Source organism: Indicator indicator, chromosome 11 (genome assembly GCF_027791375.1).
Source record: "Indicator indicator isolate 239-I01 chromosome 11, UM_Iind_1.1, whole genome shotgun sequence".
NCBI classification, from domain to species: domain Eukaryota; kingdom Metazoa; phylum Chordata; class Aves; order Piciformes; family Indicatoridae; genus Indicator; species Indicator indicator.
Window position 1 is genome coordinate 23,916,728 of NC_072020.1, and position 22,705 is coordinate 23,939,432.

The window sequence follows — 22,705 nt, forward strand, 5'->3', positions numbered from 1 at the left end:
CTCCTTCTGCCCACTCTTTTGAAAACTATGGGCTATGTGTGGCTAAACAGAATTGGCAGTTTAGAATATAATGTCTACAGGAAAGGCAACTGGTGAAACAGGTTTTAGGTTTCAGATACAAGTTCCTTCCTCCCTTCTCAAGGTCTACAGTGATGTTTGATATTCTACAGTATTAACAGGTCTTATGAAATACAGGATGAATAGAGTATACCTTTCTCTGAATGTCATCGAAGATCTCAGGTGTTGGATCCTCATGGTTCAGTGTTTCTGCCAGTTTTGCTACTAAGTTGTCATCAATATTAACTCTTGGAGATGCCTGCCATAGAAATCTAAATCAACTTTTGCAGCATAAAAATAAGAAAGTTTCTATTTTCACAAATAAAATCCAGTAAAATTCTGCAATTCTCCAAGTAAACTGAATTTTTTCTTGACAATTATCTCTAGAACACACAGTAGAAGTCAAACTCCCTCCTCTTCCCAAAGTGAAGTTCAGAATCTCTATTACAAACTCAGAAGTTTCAGAATTCAATACAAAGAAATCACCTCAAAAACAAGTCAGACACATTATTTTGAAGCAGTATCTAAACCAGATTTACTCTGCCTTAAAGACATATTGTTTTTTATTTATGAGTAGAAATACCTAGACTTAGAAATGAAGCACAAGCACAAGGAAGTAAATGAATGAAGTCCTGAAACACCTGAGGAAAGGCTGTTTGTCAACTCTGCCAACTTCTGGAAAGAGTACCAGTAGCTGTAATCATAGTAACTTTTTATGCAGACTATTACAGCTACCAGCATACTAAACTACATAGGTCATCAGATTCCCAGTCATTCTTCTGGCATTTCAAACTACTGCTCATTAAGCATCCTTTCAGATGGGCCCACGTTCACACGCTTTCCCCATTTTTTGTAACAGAATCATGGAGCAGCACTGAACCAGAGCCAACACAGCTCACTTGATAACACAGCTTAGAGGCTGAGTTTGTCTGCTTTGGGATAGATCTAGCGTTAGGTGGCTTCTGACTTCAAACTGGCAAGCATCCAGTCAGCTCAAAAACCAATCAGAGTAAGTTCTGCACAGACCACCATGTGGATGGACTACTGAGGTGAAGGAACAAAGTGAAAGAAATGATGCAGAAAGCATCTTTACAAGGTATTTAAGGGATAATTTGTCCAGGGAAGGTTTTGAGTGAGCCAAGAGGTGCTTTTCATGCATGCACAAATTCAGAACAAAGATGCTTTGTTAACACAAGTTGACAAGTGTTTTCTTTCACAGAAGACTCCATTATTGCAAGAGTACTGAAAATATTCAGGCTTAGCCTATTGAAAGGCACCCAACGGTGATATCTGAGCAATTTACACAGAAAACTGCAAAGAGGCACAGGAGGTTACTTAATTTGAAAACTCAATCTTACTCCAAGTTTGTAAAAATACTGAGTTGCATTTATTTAAAAAAAAAATTCTTCTTAGGATTTGAGGGAGTTGAGGACAGACTGAAAACAATAGAAAGGACATCATATACAAGGAGACAAAATGTCTTATTCTGTCCCCACATTTTCTCAAGTTTATCTAGACAGTCAGCTTCTGAGGAACATATTCAGTGCATATAACAGGACAGTCAGTGCCAGTATGAGGTTTTTTAAATGGAGGGTGGGGGGGAAAGAAAGAGGAAAATATTTTTTTACTGCTTGACAAAAGTAGAGCAAAGATACACAACTAAAAGCTCAAATGCCAACTTGTAAGCAAATCACATCCATTTCAGACTAACACAATCTTAACTACCAAGGAAGCATGTGTACAAAGAATAAATTCCAAACGATACAGAAATAAGTTATTCCAACCTTTTCAGATAAATATTGCTCATAAACTCCAAAAGCAGCTGCTCTTAATAGACCCTTGGTTTGATTAGTCTGATGTTTTCCATCTTTCTGCCGGCTTTGAAGTACCTCCAGCTGTTGCTGTGCTGTAACCCTGTATCCTTCCACTGTCATCCAGAAAAACAGATGTGCTTGGCCACCAGTCTGCTGCATGTAATCTACAGAAAACAGCACCACACAGATATAGCCATTGTTGTGCACCTCAGAATAAGAAGCCTCTATGATGTTAACTCCAAGACCTGGTTAAGCACCTCAAACATTTGTCATCTGGAGTCAGAAAATAAAGAAATGTTGTACACATATTGGTGATCATCAGCAGAGTCTGAGAACTAAGCATTGAATCCTAAACTGCACAGGTAGAATTGAATCCATCACTAACGTTTTCATGTAACAGGTGTGTACAGCACAATACAAGCTGTGAGGAAGATCTAAGTGGAGTACTAACTAATCACATACATAGAATCACAGTCATTTAGGTTAGAAAAGACCTTTAAAAACCATCATGTTCAATCATTAACCTAACACTGACAAGCCCACCACTAAACCACATCCCTCAGCACCACATTTACACCTCTTTTAAACATCTCCAGGGATGGGGACTCAGCCACTTCCCTGGGAAGCCTGTTCCAATGCTTAACAACACTTTCAGTGAAGAAACTGTGCAGTGACAGACCAAGACACAGTGCAAGAACAGTCCTATGGAGATCAGTATTGGAACAAGCTTGATACAAGCTTTTGTATGTACCAAGTATGGTGTTCTGAACAGTTTATTACAGACTGATTGACCAAAAAACCAGTTTTGGTTCCCTCTGGCAAAGGGCTTATCCACGTTTAGTTTACAGTAAATTATAATTAGCAATTTCAAGTGTTCAGTCCTGTGAGTTAGGGTATTTTTTATGAATACAGAAGATCAGATAAATTAACACTTACCCATAAAAAATTGTAGTGCAACATTGTCTACCAGAATATGGTCCAAAGGGACTGTGCAAAGTTTTCCAAAGTTTGCTGCCAGTTTCACAGTATCTATTTCCTGCAAGATGCAGTTCAGTGTGTTCACAGGCTTTATTTTTTTTAATTAGCTTTTATACACTTCTACTTACTACAAAGCAGATGTAGTGACAAAAAAAAAAAAAAAATCACATTACAGAAAATAAAGTACCCTCTCAATGGTTAGTTATTTTCAGTCACTAATAGGTGAAGATCTAGACCATTAGGTCATGTTCTTATAACGACTTGCCTTCAACATGGGTGATTTCTGCTACATAGCTTCTAACACTGCCATTCCTGCAATACCATACAACTCAAATTAACCCCAAATCCCCCACCAAAAGTGGCAGCAGCAAGATCAACCAATTTCAGCATTTCATAGAATTAGGGACTAACAAAAGTTGGAGAAGACCTACATATTTCAAAATGGACTAACTTCAGCTGTGGATTGTAGTGTGCTTCAAACCATAGAGTTCAAAAGCAAGACTGAACTAGTAAGTCATTCACAACTTCACTCTTTCAGAACTAAAAACCAAAAAAAAAATTATAGAACACTTACTTTTCCTGACTGCAACCTCTGAATTCTTGAATCACATACTTTAATAACATATAATAAACTGTTTATTTGATTTTTTATAGTGTTGATATCTGAAAGCAAAAAGAAAGAAGATTAAGTAATGCAGTTTTACACAAAAACTCTTGTTCTGAAATGCTCTAAAAACACCACAAAAAGTGACATACCACATACAAAACACATCAACTTTCAGAAGGGGTTTTGTCCATTTTAAATACCTTTCTAATGGAAATGAAGAAGAAATATGTTCCTCTTTCCTTTTTTAAGATTAACTAATATCTGAAATATTACTGAAATTCAGAACCATCAGGCAAACCTCAATTCAACAGAAGTATATCTATCATACCAATTGGTCTCTGGTATTGTTTGCTCTTTTTCATTAATACAAACAAGGCAAATAATTATGAAGATTTAAGGTTTAACACTTCACATACAACTTATTTTCTCTTATGCAGCATGAGAGTTTCTGAGTTTTTGCAATACTCTTCAGAGATCATGCTGGTAAACGCAGTTTGTGTTTTGTAAAGCAATACAGCACTAACCATCTCCTGCTGTATCTAGAGATCGAAGATATTGCAGTTCTTCACTTGCTTTATCTTTCACTGCTTCCAACTCTCCTATATTATCACTTAATTTAATAATATTCATAAAGGCCTCATAGTTACAGTTGGAATCACGAATCTGAAAGAGAAAATTGCACAGTGTGAATAATGCAAAAAAGCTAAACACACAGGACACTATTTTTTATTAAGTGAATTCTTTCGATTACAGCACTGCAAAGTGTCATTTTGAAAACACTTTGATGCTTCTACACCTTTTTAATACTAAAATTTTACATGGGCCAAGAAAGAACCATCACACAACCAAAACCTGTTTCACAACATCACTTTACATTTTCCAGAAATGCAATAAAGGCACATGGAAGACATTCATGAAGATATATTTTCCAAAACCCAGTCAATCTTCTTCTGCTAATACCCATCTTCTTAGCTAAGAGACAGAAACTGGTGAGACCTCTGAAAAGGTTTCAGCTTTGCCAAGGTTCCCTGCAGGTGTACATGCTCCCAATGTAGTGGCTTCTTCAGATAAAGAATTATAAAAAGAATTAAAGCATTCTACAACATAATCATAACCTACTTGAGGGGCAGGGGGGAAGGAAATGGCTGAATTCATATCCTCTCTGAAACCCTAATTCAGATAGCCTAATACTATTTACAAGTGTATTCCAATACATACTATATTTCCCAGTATTGGCATAGGTTGAATCTGCTATAGAGACAACTTGTGCAAGTGAAGAAAGTCTGCTGTGCTGCCAAGATCACTGAAAACTATGTCCTGAGTGCAGCATGGAGATCAGGGGAAGGCTGGCAGCTTTGCAGCCTGCACACGTAGGTGTAAAGGGTTGGGTTATAATGCTGTCTTTACCACCCGAAGCCAAAAGTCACTTCACCTACATCTTTCCTAAATGGTCACTTTGATATGGAAATGTAATACTTGGTCTGTACCATAAAAATACATTGACATGAGAGCAGGATGAATGAAGACTGGATACTCTTTACCATAGTTAATAGAAAACCTTCCTTTAAATCTGCTTTTAAAAGTAACAGGACATGCAGTACCTCAAGCATTTTTTAAAAAGCTGGATTTCACAGTGAAGACAGACAGTTTTGGATCAAATTTCAATTTTATATTGAAGCTTTGTATTCATTGCAAGGGAATGTGTATTGAACTGTGGTGTGCCTAAAATGTGGAATTAAACTTGCTGTTTTCAGAAACTGAATTTTGTCATTCAAGTCTGGTTTTACGCCAAAGGCTCCAAAAGAACCTGGAAATTACTTCCATCATCTCTACTTCCAATTTTAATTTCTGCAACAATCCTTCAGTTCATAAGACTTGTATTGAATTTTTGAAAGCTTTTTCTCTTCCTTATCTTTCCCTTAGCACATTACTTCTGATCTCAGAAAGCAGTTATGAAAATTAGTATTTGGGACATGGCCATCAGAACAGAAATCTTTGTAAAAAACCTCAGCATTCTATCTTCACATGCAGCCAGGGGCAGAGCTCAGTAAATAAAGAACGAGGTCAAGTTACAAATAAAGAACACACGTAGGAGGAAAGGGGAAACAAAAACTGGAAGGCCTGGTCCATATAAGCAGCAATATTTTTTCTCTAGAAAATTAGCATGCAAACTTTACATTAAATGGAGGTGGCAGGAGTGAAAAAAACATTGTAGATGTACACTTGAATTCATTCCATATATTACTTTTACTCTGAAATCCAAGACTAAACGTATATGAACAGATAGAAAAAACTTTTGAAATCAAAATTAAATGAGACTCATAACCTATGAGAGAAAATTGTAAAAATTTGCAAAAAATTGGCAATATTAAACATGTGAATATTCTATTTATTCTATTTTACTATATTTTACTACTTAAAGATTTGGGTTTGGGTTTTTTTACATGAGATAAAGTAAAGACTTTGTTTCTTCCCATTCATTTAAATTAAAGATTACACAAATATCCCTAAAACAATCACCCTGAGAGTCCTTAGTAGAGGCAAAGAATTCCATTCCTACTACTTGTCATTCTGGAGGCCTCTTAAGCTTTGAAGGACACACCACAAAAACAGCCAAGGAACAAAAACTTCCAGGCTTACTGCCCTATTTTTTGCACAGCTAAGTAAAACAGTCAGAGTCTAACCTTACACTTTTGGCATACATCTGTCCTCAGCCAGGCAACTTTTGCCAAACAACCACAACAGATAATAGAGATATGCACACATTCACACTCTCTCTATATAAAATTTAATATAGCAGCCATAAATTCACCAACTCTGCCAATATATCCATTGGTAACTTTCCTACCAGCTATCTGTCTGCCCTGATTACAGGGAACACATTTAAAGCTTCACATAAAAATATTCTGGATGTATCATTCATTTTAAACATTATAAATCTTACCATCCATATGACATACTGATTAATATAATCAGGATCACTGAGCTGGTTTATTAATGGAAGAAGAATTCCTCGGGAGAGGATTTCCTGAAAAAACAAAATAAAGTAAATAATTTTATACATTTATCCTTAAACCTAATATAACTGCAATGATTTAAAAATCACTGCAGAGAGGCTAAATATAAAAAGTGTAAATTACAGAAAATCTTCAACAGTCACTAGTACCATTTCCTTCCAATTAACGTTAGAAGATATTAATGCCTCAAGAAAAACAAGATCCATTTTATCATACTTTTCAAATGTTGCTAAAAGAAATTTTACAATCATTTTACTAGCAAAGACAGCTTGTGTGAATACTCATCAAGACTGCACATTTTACACAACAAAATGGCATTAAACCAAAGAATTGGGATAGCTTTTAGAGTTTGTATTTACCCTGACAAAGTATCGCATGATCTTGTTCTGGAAGTCTCCAGGAGGTAGCAATATATACAGTAAAACCTCACACAGATCCCTTAGGAATCCTAGGGAGTGAGAACAAAAAAACATCAGCAGAATTTGATAATATGTTATATCACATCTTACCTGATATTACACACCCCAACAGATAAATCCTTAAATTCCAATACCCAAGCAAAGGTATTTTTATTTTTATAGTCCAAGCATCACAGTAACATCTTTCAGACTGAATATAAGCAGCACTGATGTTAACACAACTGATACTGCCTTGAAACCAAGACAAAAAGCCAGCTTCCAAGAGCCAAAATACTAACTTCAATGTATTTTCCTTATCTGACATACCCCTTCACACTTCGCCCAAAAAGACAAACTGATTCTTTTTTAATGAAGACTACACAGTAGTGAAGAAGACAGATCTAACAAAACAGCAGTAAGAAATCTGCAAAGCCATCCCCTGCCTCACAAAAATCATACTTCTATTGTAAAATTTTTCCAACAACAAAAGGAATAGCTACATATGTACATACCTCATAATTATAGAACTAATATGTACAAACTGGAGGAAATATGTATGTATAGTAGACAATCATACTTTGAAAGTTAGATGCTAAGACTTTGGTGTATTTCATATTGTGAAAACAATTGTTAGTATTTTGATTTAGGCTGCTATACTAAAGTAATTTCAGAAGATAATATTGACAGACCTTCTTCATCTTTGGGAGAAGTGCAGACTAGATCACGACAGACTTCTTTTTCCATTTCAACTTCAACCTCAAAGAATGTATCTACAAGTTCCTCAGCTTGGTCTATAGAGAAGAAAAAGAAACATACTTAATTCGTAGAGATTAGAAATTTAAGAATAACCTTCAATTATAAAATGAAGTTATTTCACATACATAAGATACTTTTTACTTGGACTCAGATCAAAAAACCACCATATTATTACCTTTCATTTGATCACCTTTCTCTGCTATTCTTTGCTGAGCTTTTCTGAAAACTCGAAGATGAGTGCCGAAGTCATCAACAAGTCGTGTAGTGAAATAAGGCTGCCAGTCTGTTTCCTTAGACCTATCAGAAGAGGACATTCATGAAAATTAATTACTCTATCCTGAGCACAAAAACAGTAACTCATTTCTACTTCCCCTTCTTCCCTGACAAGAACCATATTGATGATAACCATAGGAAAGCAAAGAAATCAGTCTCCTAACTGCCTATCCACTCAAGAAATCTGATGTTGTAAAACACTACTTTCAGACCACATTAATATGAATGCTTGAATTACTTTGAAGTCAACATTAGTATCTGGAATAGTGTTCTGATTCATGACATTGTCAAATATCTGTGAAAAATCCTGATATAAGCAGTCTACAACCTAAAACTAAATGACTCCCCCAAGTCTTCCTCAGAGATACATTCTGCTGTTTTGGAAGGCACTAAACCAAAACAATTTTCCTCTGAATTTGCAGCGTATGCAAGAGTCAGAAAACACATTTCAAATGGAACTACCAGTGAACTAATATTACCAACAATTGATTCCACAGCTTCTATGAGAGATAATTACTGTGTATCTCCAGCAATACAATAGTCACTGCTAGATTTGCATAAAACTATTTCCTTAGCAGTATGAAAAATAGGCAGAGACATTCTTATGATGTCCACACCTCACTAGCCCAACTGAAAAGGCACTTGGACATTATAGGCTTAAACTAAATTATATGGTAGTGATGGTTTTACTTGGCACTAAGTATTCCATTACCTGAACTCTCTCTGGTATCTACTTGGTAATAGCAGAATCCCTCTATAATGCTTCACCTTTTTGTGTTTGTTCCCTCACCTGCTTTTTCTTCCCTCAAAGAGAGGGAAAGGGACAAGGAACTGTGGGAGAGAGTTGCAAAATCTGGTGCAGAAATAAGAAGCAGAGCTGTCTCCGAGTAGTTAAAAAAAAAAAACATCAATAATCAAGATCCTTCTGCACAACCAACAAATGATACAAACCCACTAGATGGCAGCCTTACATCACACATCCAGAAGTGCAACACCAGAAGAAAACCCAAAACCCCACGATTCATTCTCTTCACAGTCTCACGGAGTATACGAAATCAGAGATGATGGTACTAATCTAAGACTGCTAAAGCTATAACCAACTACAGTCATTACTAATACACTGGATCACTCTTCCTTAACAACAACAGCAGCTACAGCCCTGTCAAAACAACCTGATTTGTACAGAGCACCACAAAAGCACACAGGAGTGATGGCTATGTTTGAAGAGCTGCAGTACTGTAGGAAAAAAAAATTACTATAACTTGACCTGCTTTGACATAAACCCAGTGCATGATATTGCTCAATGAAGTAATTTCACCAAATAGACAAAACTACTGAAGTTCGGCTGCCAGACCTACTTCATGTAAATACAGGATTACTATTTCCATTATTTCACAATCAGTAAGATTTTATTGTGATTTTTTTCCTACCTAGCTCTCCATCTTTGATCTTTTAAAGTCAACAGGGCATAGCACCTCAAAATTGCTAACAATTTTATTATGTTTAGGTGATCCACAACTACCTCTGAAGCAGCAGTCAGCATGGTGAGATGAATAACTGAAATGATCACTTATGGTAATAGATGGATACAAAGCTATGCAGTACCTGGGCTGGGAAATCAGCCATACTAGAGAAGATAAGTAATTCCCTAAACAAGTTCCCCAACTTCCTGCCACTTGATTAAACAACAGCAGAAAAAAAACACATCCAACAATTAGCAAATTGACCATTTGTTTTGAATCAACCCTATTTTAAAGAAAGATTTACATATGTGACATATTTTGTTCCCCAGATTTCCACTCCTTTCAAAATTCTCACTGTTCTTACATATTGAAAAGCAATACCAGCTTGGCTTTCAAGACTTGACTTGGGAACAGCCTTACAGTTTATATGAAGCAAACTTGCATGTAAAAAGGTGATGATTCATGCAACTCAGTGCTGAAGTTGCTGGAAAACAAAGCTATCAGGTAATCTTAGACATTCACCTAAATTTTTAAGAGGCCATGTTGCAAAAGACCACGGAATATAAACATCATCTCTGCTCATTCCTTAAGGAATCAGCAAAAGACTGTAGTGCTTCCATCACGTTTTAATGTTTGACGTGTTCTCTCTGTAAAATGCACTGAAACGTTTATCTACTACTACCCAATCCATGAAGATATTTGTCCACCTGCTTAGACAGTGTACTAGTGCAAATACAAACAATCTTACCTGGCAGAAAACTGAACAAGTGCATACTGAAGAGCCTGTCTGATTTCCAGAAGAAATGATTCATCATCGCTTAGTGTGTAATACCAATACTGCACATAGTCTCTCAGGGAAAACTGGATTACCTGAAATTGGAAAGGAAAAATTAAGAGATGCACTAATGAACAAAAGACAAAATATAAAATAGCTTTTCATATCCCATAACACAACAGCAGTCTTCTTAAAAGGTTAACATAGTGAACCATACTCCCCTACCATCATGAAATGGTGAGTGAAGCAATACAACTCACTTACTGACACCTCTTTTTGTTTGTATCCATTCCTGTGGAGAACTACAATACACACAAACCAGACTCAAATATTGCCCAAAATTCTCACCCATCCTCAATGTTTTTTCACTTACCATTCTCAAATACGATGAAAGTTTCTCAACTTCTATTTGTCTCTCCATTAGAAAGATATTACAGTCAATACTTGCAAAAAGAAATCTAGGTTTAATAGTCCTGGTTAGAACTCACCTGTTGCAAAGGCTCATCAATGATATTTGCACCCGTCAGCCTTCTGTCAATCTTAATAGGTCTGGCTTCACGTTTCATTTCTTCTATGCACTTCAAAAGATTAGGAAATGTAACTTTGCAGCATTTAACTATAATTAAAAATCAGTTCTAATGATTATGCTATGTATATTGCCAGTAGTATCTTCATACAACTTGTTCCCTATTACTACAGTAGACAAGATATAATCACAGCATCATAGAGTGGTTTTGGCAGGAAAGGACCATTTAAAATTATCTATCTAATCCAATCTCCTGCAGTGAGCAGGGACATCTTCAACTAGGTTAGGTTGCTCAGACTTCCATCCAGCCTGACCTACAATGTTAACAATGGAACATCTACCACCTCTGTGGGCAACAGTACTATCTGTGTTTTTCACTATGTGGTGAATAATGGTGAAGAAGCAACCTGGAAACCTACTTCTTGCTTACTGTAAAGTAGCAAGTTTGCTAAAATACTAGAATAGAAGGAAATAATACTCAAATACTTATAAAAGGAGAGAGAGAGGACGCAACAGCAGCACCAGATAGTTTGTAGGCAAGACCCTAGTTCTACACTGGATTATGAACTTTCTGCACCACCTCAGGCAGTTATGTTGGCTACTTGTTTCTATCAATTTCTTTAACCATCTCACTTTATTGTATGCACCAGAAGAGAAATTACTGTTGGTCTCATCGCTGCTTGACAGATTAGTCTTTAAAAGCTAATTGGTGAGGGGCTAAATTATTTTATAGAAGGACTTGCAACTCAAAGCGATTAACTCCAAGAATGACTTCATGAGAGCTGACTTTTGGAAAGTGACACCACAAAGAACACGCTTTATCAGTGCTTCTCTGAGTGAACTACTACAATGTCTTTCTATGAACTTAAAATGAAATCTGCAATAAACCCTTTCTTTTTCATAGAAATAAGAACCCACACTATTGTTAAAAAAAAATTAAAAAACAAGTTATTTTAATCCTTGATGGAGAAAGTTAAGATTGTATTGGCAACATAGAAGAACTGCTAAAAAACATAAATGAAAAAGATTATAAAGCATATGTCCAGTGTTTGTTATTCTACATGATTGTCCTTAACTGTCATTCAAACCACAAGTGAAATCCCTGAGGTCAGAAAACATTCCTCCTACTACTCAGCTCTGTATCACACCATGAAAGTATTTTGTTGCGAAATCTGTAATTATTCTAACTTTCAGGACAAGGGAATTGCTCAATGCTACTTTGATATTAATGAATAAAGTTGACTCCTATTCAAACAATATTCTAGCTATATACCAATGAATTTGCGAAGTATTTTTGTGTTGACAGTGTCTGAAACACCAAACTAATACTGAATGCAATTATTACATATTAAGCACAACATAATTCAAACTGCCCAACAAAAATTTTTAAAACTGAGTTTTGAAGTTTTAGGACTGCATGCACAAAACCACATCTGAAAAATACAGAAGAAAAAGCAGCAAAGAAAAGAGCAGCCAGAAAAAGAAAAAAAAGGAAAAAAAAAGAGCGAGGGTCACAGAGAGAATACCTGAGGTAAGGTTAATTGGTAAAAATATGAATTTACATCAGCTCCTATGATTCAGGTTTTGGTCTGGACTTCAGAAGTCACTTTATCCAATCTCCTGCTCCAAACAGTGCCAAAGAGGTTGGACCATTCTTTCATGTTCTTTTTCCTCCAGTAAGATGTTTACATACATGCAGCATAATTTCATCTGCTTTTGATTATGTCTGAAGACATCTACAATTTAGAGCAGCTGCTTTTATTTCATTGTAGCTACAACAACTGACCAAGCTCTCACTTAGAAAGCATTACCAGTTTTAAGCCTGGCTTTCCAGACATTTAGAAGACTGACTTAAAGGAAAGATACAACTCACAGGAAGAAACCATCCTATTTGACTGTGACTTCACACACAATATTAGTCTGACATATTCTACCAGTATTAAACCATTCATCAGGAAAAATGAGTATCACTTGTTAAATCTGACACCTACCTACTTCATTTTAGGCAGGTAGGAAGCACTTAAGAGGAATGTGGGACATACTCCCCAAAGTGAGAGGCAGCACAGAGTACAGAAACCCAGGCTCCTCAAGCAGCACACAACTGCAGTGACTAAGTAGACAGACTTTTGCTTCACTGCAGTAATAGGCATTTTTAAGTCCTTTTTTGAAACTATGCTAGTAACTTCCATATCGCAGAATCAACCAGGTTGGAAGAGACCTTCAAGATCATCAAGTCCAACCAATCAGCAAATCATATACTCCTGTTTTTCATGAATGAACAAGACATAGGATATTTACACATCTGCATCAAATCTGTAACATTGCATGTGAACAACTGACTCAAAAATAGCTTTCGAGACTAGTTAGGGGTCAAATACACAGCTAGCACACCTAAATTGTTATCACTGCTACCTGATAGTAGTTTGGTGATATTGTACCCAGCCCACAGAAGCTCCTTGCCTTTTGAATGCAGAATAAGAAACATCAATTATGATAATAACCAAACATTCCACACTTCTGGTAACGTTAGACTGAATCTATCATTTTATTGAAAATAGTATTCCAATTTACCAGTTCAGAAGGCTCTACATTTGCCTTTCCTTCAATATTATTTTAATATAAGCCTGCAAACAATTGTGTATTGGTTAGAGCCAGTACATTATGGCATCATCAAATACATTCCTGACATAAAAGTTACATTAAAAAAAATGGACTTGCAAAAAGAAAAGCAAGTCTTACCCTAATTTTTAGCCTCCTGCATTTCTGCAAGCAAGAAAAAAAGAACTGCAGAAAGGTGTATAATCTTCCATCAAGTGCATAACTAGTTCTCCTTAATGTGAGGCACTCACTAATAAGCAGCAACCAAAGAAACATATCAGTACCAAATCCTCTGTTGTACCTTCAGCTAGTAACTTCTACACATTATTTCCAACCACATATTTGGCATTCTGAATTATAATCAATTTCTTCAAAATCAAGCCTCTGAATTCATCTTAGCCTAAAAAAAAAAAATGCCAAATAACAAGAAACCCTCAAAGCAATCAATAAAAGTCTGCCTCTGGGGAAAAGAGCTTCTCATAAAAACTGTATCACATCAGACTGTTTCTCAAAATACAGCATCACGAAGTAACTTCACACTAAGGTGAGCTCAGTTTGCACTTGGTCCATGGAAGAAGCATAACCTATACACTAGCCATTTGAAACATCAGTTGTTCAAGACCATTTCAGGCCATGAAAACAATTTCAAGTTAAAAAAAAAGAGACTTTCTAATAATGGCAAGTTATCAGAAATGGCAAACAGGAATTCCAAGCACCACACATTGGCTGACCTTTAAGTCCTAATCAAAACCAAAACTAGCTAATGCTATTTTAATACAATGCGGGAAAAATAATTATAATACACTTTGCAGAATACAAACAGATTTGAGATGAAGAACAACTTCAAAAAGCATTTGGTAAACCAGCTAAAAATAAATACCTTTGTACTACAAAACATAAATCCAAAGATTAGTCAAGAAAGGACATTTGAGAAGTGACATGTGAATAACCCAGACTCAAATCAGAAGTCAAACTACTGAATTTGCAAGGATTACACAAAAAATTTTACTCCTTTACAAAGCAACCAGAGCATACATATTTACTCATGTCAAAGAGCAACATTAAAAAAGGTATCAGTAAAAAATATCTTTCAGAAATACAGAGGAAATTTTAAAAGATAGAAAAACTTAAGTCAGCTCTCAAAGCGTGAGACACTACCACCCATATAATATACAGACTAAAGTCTATATAGCAGCAAGAACCTTAATCTCCTAAAATGAGGTTTCATTAAAAGAACAGAATCATTAGCTGACTGCTGACTTGCCCTTTTTCAGCCCTGAACTTCCTATTTTTCATTTGGATCAGTAACATTGCTGTATGGTTTAGAATATATTTAAGTTCCAAATCTATCTCAATGGATCGCAAAACTGAAGTGAAAAGGCCACTTACCAACTGAACTATGAACCAGTCACAAAATAAGTTCTGCCATTAGAAACCATACTGCTGAGTCACAAAATAAATGTCTATGTGGTACTGGTAAGAAAGCTGAACAGTTCCCCCTCCTCCCCTTCACAGACAACATGAAGTGTAGTGACCTGACAGTTAAGACAGGGCAGGATGTTTCAGTCAAAACAGTTGTGAAAGTAGTTATAACATAACTAGCAATCTTTGGATAAAGTGTTTTCTCTAGTCTGATGAGTGCAAATGGATTAGACAGATATATATCTAAACTTCTGAGCTGCCAAGATATATTGGTTCATAAACCAGGAATTCTATGAACACGTATCAGCTATTAGGAATTTATTCTGTACTAAACACATACAGATTTATCCACTTAGGAAACCTGAATTTAAGTCAATCAACCAAAATGTCTGTTTAGAATTCAGAAAAAGAGTTGAAAAGAGGATCCCATTGCTGTTCTACACCTAAGCATCCCCATGACTTTTCCTTGGTCTTAAAGGTAGACAAAGGTAACTTCTACATTCCCGAAGCACTGTAAGTCAAGACATAATTACTTCTTAGTCAAACAAGCATCTTCCTAACCACAAACAATCAAAAGACTCAAACCTGGAGAGACTACAGATTCAGTGACGGAAGAATCCTATGCTGTCATGACAATCTTACAAGATAAAGTTAGAAGGAGCTACTTCTCCCACCAAAAAAAACCCCAACACACAAGTAGTGTTCACTGATCCCCTCACAGGTAATACTAGCCAATTACACATTACTCATTTATCATAATAAAGCCAGAAACAATACTTGAAACAAACTTTCCATAAATGTTTAAAAACTTGTGTTTCAAAAAGGGAAAATTGAAACACAAACCCATGCTCTTTTACTTTGGGAAATAGGTACAATTCTTAGATTATTTGTGACATCCTGGGTTTTTATAATTATAAAATCTGATCTAGAAGTTAAGACTAATAAACTCTCCTTACCTTTGGGATCCCAACTGATGTACAAGGAAGAAATGAATGTTCACACTGCTCAAGATACTTTTCCGAGTTGCTTTTTCCAAATAAAAGAGTAACCACAAACCCCCTGAAATTAAAAAAAGAGAGACCTGCTACAACATCAGCCATTTGCTCCCCCCACCTTGAAAATATTTCACAGAAAGTTATGACAATATATGACAATTCTCACTGTTTACTAATACAGTGCTCTTTCACAGTGTAGCTTGTCACTCAAAATAACTTCACAATACTAAGTATGATATTTTCCAGTTTCAGATAATCAAACTTTATATATTCTTATCACACAGATCCATGCAGCACACCCTACACTACACAGCCTCCTGCATGAGAAGGACCCGTGATGGCACACTACCTATGCTCACAAACATTAATGCACAGAAAGACAGGCACAAGCATTATCTGCTCTGCATGTATTTACACAAAGATTCTTTCACTTCAACATAGTGAAGACAAATTCCTCAGCAATACGTTCACGTCACTGCATTGTAGCTGAAATCACAAAAACACAGAACAGGAAGAAACAAATAGCTACAAGGATGATTGGGGGACTTGAAGATCTCTCCTATGAAGAAAGACAGAGACAGGGGCTGTTTAGTTGCAAGAGAAGGCTGAGAGGGGATCTTACTAATGTCTATAAATATCCAAGACATGGGTGTCAGGATGAAGGCAATGGTTGCTTTCAGGTGGTGCCCAGTGATAGGACAAGGAACAATAGGTACAAGCTGGAACACCTCAACATATGGAGAAACTTCTTTATGGTGAGGGTGGCAGAATGCTGGAACAGCCTCCCTAATGGAGTCTCCTTTTCTGAAGACTTTCAAAAACCCACCTGTATACATTCCTTCCTGTCTGACCTGCCCTTGGTGATCTTGCTCTGGCAGGGGGATTGGACTCAATCTCTAGAGGGCCCTTCCAGACCAAAAATTTCTATGAAACCGATGAAAAGATCTACAGGATAACTCAAGTCAAACACAAGGCGTTGGGTTTTTAGCAGTTTGTAAGGCTGTGTTGTTGGTTTGGACAGTTTTTTGGCTTCTTTTATTTTGCCTTTAATTAATTCAGCATACAAAACCTAAACAAATGCACTCTTAGACAATTTATTTTAAAAGTATGTCAGATCAGAAATTCTTTGATTTTTTCCTTCATAATTCCACAATGGTATTAAAATTATGGCTTATAGTTAAGCAGGACAGGAGTTCATTTTATTATTATTTATAACAAAAACCCCAGTCTGCTGCTACAACAGCAACAATTTGCAGCTCATGACACTAGGGCACAAACCCACATGAATATAAAGCTGGTTTTACTAAAAAATGGGTGAAAAGCTAAAGGCTGTGACAATTGTACCATAAGCAAAGTATGTAGCCTTTGAAAAGTAAAGCATTAAAAAAAAAAAAAACAACACACTTATGTTGCTCCGACTATGGCTAAACAAGCATCACTTCTTAGCCAAATTTCAAAGCATTACAGTTACAAGCCAGCTGACCAACATTTGTGACCAGAGGAACTCACAGAGTTATTCCAGACTTGAACCATGCTGAAATGATACATTATTGGTATACAATATTTTTACTTATATGATTAGAGAAAAATTCCTAACCAGGGTAAAATATGGCATTTGAAGGTCTTAATTCCCAAACTAGGAAGCGTTCTTTTTAAGCACTCGAAAAGATCAGCAATTCAAACCAGGGAAGTGGTCATTTACACCTGAACAACTCCAGGATAGAAAAAAATTAAATATATACTCAAAGTTAATGGTAATTTGATAATGCAGAAGGAAGTTTCATTCAATACTCTGATTCAGTTACAGTCGTCTTTATCTGGACTTTCTACATACGAGAATAAAAGATAAAAGTAGGTCTAAACACCCTGCTGCTCCAGATACTTCCCAGTAGCTTAACACCAATGGTTCTAGTGGCATCATAATAATTCAGTTCAAGGACAAAAACTTGCTTAGAAAAATCTCAGTATTAGTTTCATTCCATTTAAAAGTTAATTGACATTTTGGTTTATGTGGAGGATATTTTGTTTGGGTGTTTCAGGGGTTTTTTTGAGGGGGCCATTTTTGTTGGGTTGTTGTTTTTGTTAAGCAGGAAATCTCATGTTTTCTTTTTATTATCTATCACTTTTCTATTAGAAAATTCAGTCTTAAGCAGCAGCATACCCAAAATGCCTTTTGTTTTCCTAATCAGTTTTTATTTCCAACATGTATCAGCTACTTTGGGGGAGGCAAGGAAAAGAGACAGGCATCTCTTTTATTCAAAAGGATTGAACCCTTAGAAATAGTAGCTATAATTATACATCTGTTTTATCTCAAATGTTATGACACTCTTAAAGGTAATGACTCGTTCAAAATACTAATATGCTACCAATATAGTTTAAATACATGGTCATCCTTTTAGATGCTTTTAAGCATTCTTTGTTTTTGAACTGGAAATGCCAGGAGTTTTCTGCCTTTCCAGCAGAAATAATTAGATTTTATTCTCTAATTTAAAATCTCATGTACATTAGAGAAGGATTCAGTACCTGCTAGCTAACCAGAAACTTCTAGTGTAAACACTTAATTCATCAAGAGGATATTCAATACAGTAAATGAGAAATCACTTTTGTGTCATCCAAATAAATACAATTTCTTCCTTTTTCTGCTGTATTTTACTTAAATTTTTGTTATTAAGTTTTTCCAGAGATTATTGGAAGACCACCTTCCACAGGGACAGATTAACAATGGTTCCAACCCACCACATAGAACAAAGGTGTAAGACAGAAACACGGAGACTACAGATTTGTCAGTTTTCCCTCAAGTCTGAAAAGTCACAGCCTCAGCTGAATGCTTTGTGAAAGTCAAAAAGCAGCTTCCCTATTTAGTCAGCAATTAGAATCATCAATGTAGGCAGCCAGTCACTAGGGATGTGATTAAGTATTGATAATTATGTTTTTTGATGACACAGCAAATTCCTTTAAATGATAAAGCAACTGATGAGGCAAGAAATTTCAGTTCTCATATCAGAAGCCAAACGCTGTTGGTATAGCCACAATACACAATTTTTATTTTACTTAGGATTGAAAGAGGGAAGAAGAGACAGCAATGTAAGAAACTATTCACAGTACAAAGCAAAGGCAGATAGTAAAAGAGAGGCTCAGCACTCAGGTTAAGGGGTTTGCACCAATACCTGACAAAGGCAAAAAACTTCATTAACACCTTGTAATAGTCTTGGCTGCACAGGTTAAAGAAACAATATCTATCTATGAACAGCAGGAGGCCAAAGAAAGAGCTCAGCTAGGTGCCTGAGTTACCAGCTACCACACTGATGTACTAAAATCCAAAACACCTAACAATTTATAAATCAGTGTTGAAAAGAGATGAAACAGAACTTTTGACTTGAAGCTTTCGCTGATATATACAAATGGGTTTAGGATCCTTCTGGTGTACACAAACAATAGAACAACCACAAGCTATTTGTGCAAACACATATTTAAGACTAAACCAGAAGGAACTAGATAGCACATAACAGAAGAAGTGAAACTGTATAAACAGACTGATTATGTTGCTACAACTCTGGTACCACCATTGTTTTCCTTCACAACTCACTGGCATACAATTTAAATGCTTAGGTCAATACTAAGAATGCAACCAGCTACAATTCAACATTTTCTTTTGCTTGAACTGCAAAAAATGGAACAGAATTGGAATCCCAGATAGCACAAGTCAAACTATTGATACAGGCCACTATTTTTGAGCCACTAGAAACGTTAGAAGACTGTGTGATAAATGGCATAAGAACTCAAGTTTCAACATGAAATTCCTCCATAAAAATTCATGTCCAAAATTGTTACTTTACTCCAGATAACAGTACAGTAAGTATTAAGCACACTATTACAATCATAAACCAAAATGAGGTTTTATAAATTTAGATAAGTGACATTATAATATGTAATTGCTAATCATAATGTTTTGAAATAACTTTTTCATTTAATTTGCTTCTAGAGGAAAGATGACCAAGTATTTTGCCTAACTTCATGGGAATTGATTCAAAAATAAAAAGCAGCAACAATAATTTAGATATAAACCTATTTTACCTAGTTAGCACTCACAGTTCTGCATGCTGAATGCTAAAACTTAAGAGTAGGTATGACACTCCAAAAAAGATTAACAGTGTAAAAAAACGGTTGTGTATGTTGAAGTAATGAAGTAAAGACTCACTGGAAGGGCTGAGACTTCACCTCTATCTACAGAAGTGAACATGCAATAGGGAGATAGATACTGATTCTGCTTTTACAGATAAATCCATCTTGGGGTAGCATATCTTTAAGAATATCAGTATTCACTGACTAACCACAAAAATGAACCAAAGTAGAGCTGATTTAGAAATGAGGGTGAGAGTGCATCTGACTTCAGATACTCCATGAGAGACTGCTTTGACTGTTTAGCTTGGAAATGCCAAGCAACTGAAATTGGGCAAGAAGGAGGGATAATCTTTTAAGAAATGATTATATCCCACACTGGCTTTCATACTACAAATACTAAGGAAGCGGTAACAGTAAATGAAAGAACTCTTGCCCTTTGGATGAACACTTGAGTCTTTTGCCCTGGACAAACAGACAGCAAAATAAGCTGATCATACATGAATCAAGACTTACAACACAAAAGCATTTACTTAAGTTGCCCTTATTTTAACTAATTCCTTTCTCTTTAGACTAACTACTTTCAGAGACAGAATTCTAAGTATAATATATCTGAAACCCCAAGTATGGCAGCTTTAATTCCAGCCACTAAACTATTACACTTCTTGATGTGACATACATGAATATACTTACATTCTGTACTATATTCAGTAAGAATGTAAAAAGAGTGTTTCAGGGGAAGGAAAACAAGAACAGTCCAACCACCCTGCTAGAACTCAAGCATGTCTTTGGAAAACCTAGAAAAGTTACTGTCCTGCAGATTAGTGTTGAGACAGAGGAAGAAAGAATACCTCACTAATACATTTGGACCTGGCATTAAAAAATAAAAGCCTTAATGGTTACAAAGCAGGTGATATAATACGCACTATAATGACGGTGCTAAAGAGTACAGAAACAGAGCTGCTCAAATGTGGGAATATTTATCACATAGAATTCACTTCAGATTTTTCAGAGCATGCTATTTGCTAAAATACACATTGAGAATTTACTTTCCCAGTAAATTATACAAAACACTAAGTAGCATACTTACCCACCCACAAAGCAGAGGATATAAAACGCAAAATAAAATATAGCGAAGGGTCCAAAAGTTACTAGAAAAAGCACAAGGCCAAGACTTCCCCATCCCCATATGGAAAGACTGGTCTGTAAACAAGAACACAGAGAAAAGTAATCATTAATACAATATTCACATAATTTCAAGTCTCTAAAACAGTATTTGTAGTTTCTACAAAGCCTGATATATGTTAACTAATAACAGTTTTGCTTTCTTTTTTAAAAGCATGTTACTATCAGTGTGGGCCAACAGTCCAGTTTAGCCAACATTAGAGCATTTTTCACTGATGTTTCACTTCAGGTGTAACTATAACCCTTTAATGGTTCATTTCTTTTTCTTCTCCATTCTTATTTTGTGCACCTCTGTTTCTTGAGTTCCATTTATTTTTCTCTTTATGAAATCATCCACTGCTTCCAAGACAAACACAGGCTTCACAACAGAACAGGAAGAAATTAATACAACCCAATTAAACATATCACTTTCCACAACCAAGCACCACTGCTTTTTCCCTAGATCAAGGCAGCTGCAAGACCTAAAAAGTGTCCCTTTCTCCAGTCAAGTCACAAATGGGTCAACAGATGCACCAACTATTTGGTGCAAGTTTACTATTAGTCTTTCCTTTAAATACAAGACAGGGAAACTTAAACTGATTACTACCTCTAACAAATTCATACAATTGTTTGAAGTATCTTATTACGATTCTGTTTTAAAAATCAGGAAATTTAAAAAACAGAATACCCAGATTCCCAGATTAGTATTTTCTTCATGCAGGTATTATTCATGTTCCTAGAAGAGATCTGGCTTAGCAGGCAGGACTGATACTTCCAGACTAAAGGAAGACAAAGGTTGTTTGGGAAGTCCATGGTGCAACTAAGGTCAGCACAGAAGCATCTGTTGGGCATGTGGGATTTTACAACTGGTGTCTCAAATAAAACAGAAAGCAAAACTTCACCTTCACTGGTGGATTCACCAAAAGCATGAAAAAAGCAGCAATATTCAGGTTACTGTGCCAATACAGGTTGCAGTGTAAGCGCATTCACAGATATGTGCATGCATATATATAGACACACACACACTCTTACAGACTGGATCTATCTAGAGAGATCCGTACCAAGAACTAGAGATGCATGTGTATACACACACATATATATATGCAGGGCAATTTAAAAACAAGGTAGGGAACACCTGACTGAACTAAGCTACAATAGTTTTAGACCTTTGCAAAGCTGCAATGAAGTCAGCAAAGGTTATATAAATTTAATTCAATCTAGTCTCTAGTTCTGTATGGAAAATGTGTTTCAGCCAAGTCCCAAGAGTGTGAAACCGATGATGACAAGTATTTATACGCCACTAAAACTGTTTCAGCTCTAAGGTTCTCATCTTTTCTTTTTTTGTTGTTTAATTTACACCTTTCCTACCAGCGATCAAATGACACTCTAATGGGAACACAGACAACTGCTATGTCAACAAGTAACACTACAAGTATTTAAATAAACTCGTCTTGCAGTTTGACATTTAGAAAACAAGCAGAGATTGAGCACCATATCTGCAGAGCGCCTTCTTTAGCTTTTAGTATGAAGGACATGGGAAGCCTGACTACAGATCTTATTTCTCTGAGGGGACTGTTTAGTTTTCATTGTTCTACCTTGGGCATGGGAATCAGAAAAATCAAAAGTTCTAAAAAATCCAATAAATAATGAAAAATAATATAAAATAAGGCTCCTATGTATAGGAAGCCTCCTACATAGGGCTTCAGGTTTTTTTCTGAGAGCAAGACATCAAACTGGCCAAAA

General features: G+C 35.9%; 1 protein-coding gene across 2 annotated transcripts in view; it reads right to left on the reverse strand.

Moving 5' to 3' along the window:
• SNX13 (sorting nexin 13) overlaps positions 1-20,940 on the reverse strand; it is a 41,010-nt gene extending 20,070 nt beyond the window's left edge. For both annotated transcript variants that reach the window (XM_054384736.1, XM_054384735.1), the window contains exons 1-13: positions 20,889-20,940; positions 15,641-15,743; positions 10,627-10,716; positions 10,112-10,233; positions 7,803-7,924; positions 7,561-7,662; positions 6,833-6,921; positions 6,401-6,484; positions 3,981-4,119; positions 3,424-3,512; positions 2,808-2,907; positions 1,842-2,035; positions 212-316 (exon numbers count right to left, since the gene is read on the reverse strand). In XM_054384736.1, the coding sequence (XP_054240711.1) occupies positions 212-316; positions 1,842-2,035; positions 2,808-2,907; positions 3,424-3,512; positions 3,981-4,119; positions 6,401-6,484; positions 6,833-6,921; positions 7,561-7,662; positions 7,803-7,924; positions 10,112-10,233; positions 10,627-10,704 (1,224 nt within the window). In that variant the 5' untranslated portion in view covers positions 10,705-10,716; positions 15,641-15,743; positions 20,889-20,940. The remainder of the gene's footprint in view (positions 1-211; positions 317-1,841; positions 2,036-2,807; positions 2,908-3,423; positions 3,513-3,980; positions 4,120-6,400; positions 6,485-6,832; positions 6,922-7,560; positions 7,663-7,802; positions 7,925-10,111; positions 10,234-10,626; positions 10,717-15,640; positions 15,744-20,888) is intronic.
• Between the last annotated feature and the right edge of the window lie 1,765 nt (positions 20,941-22,705).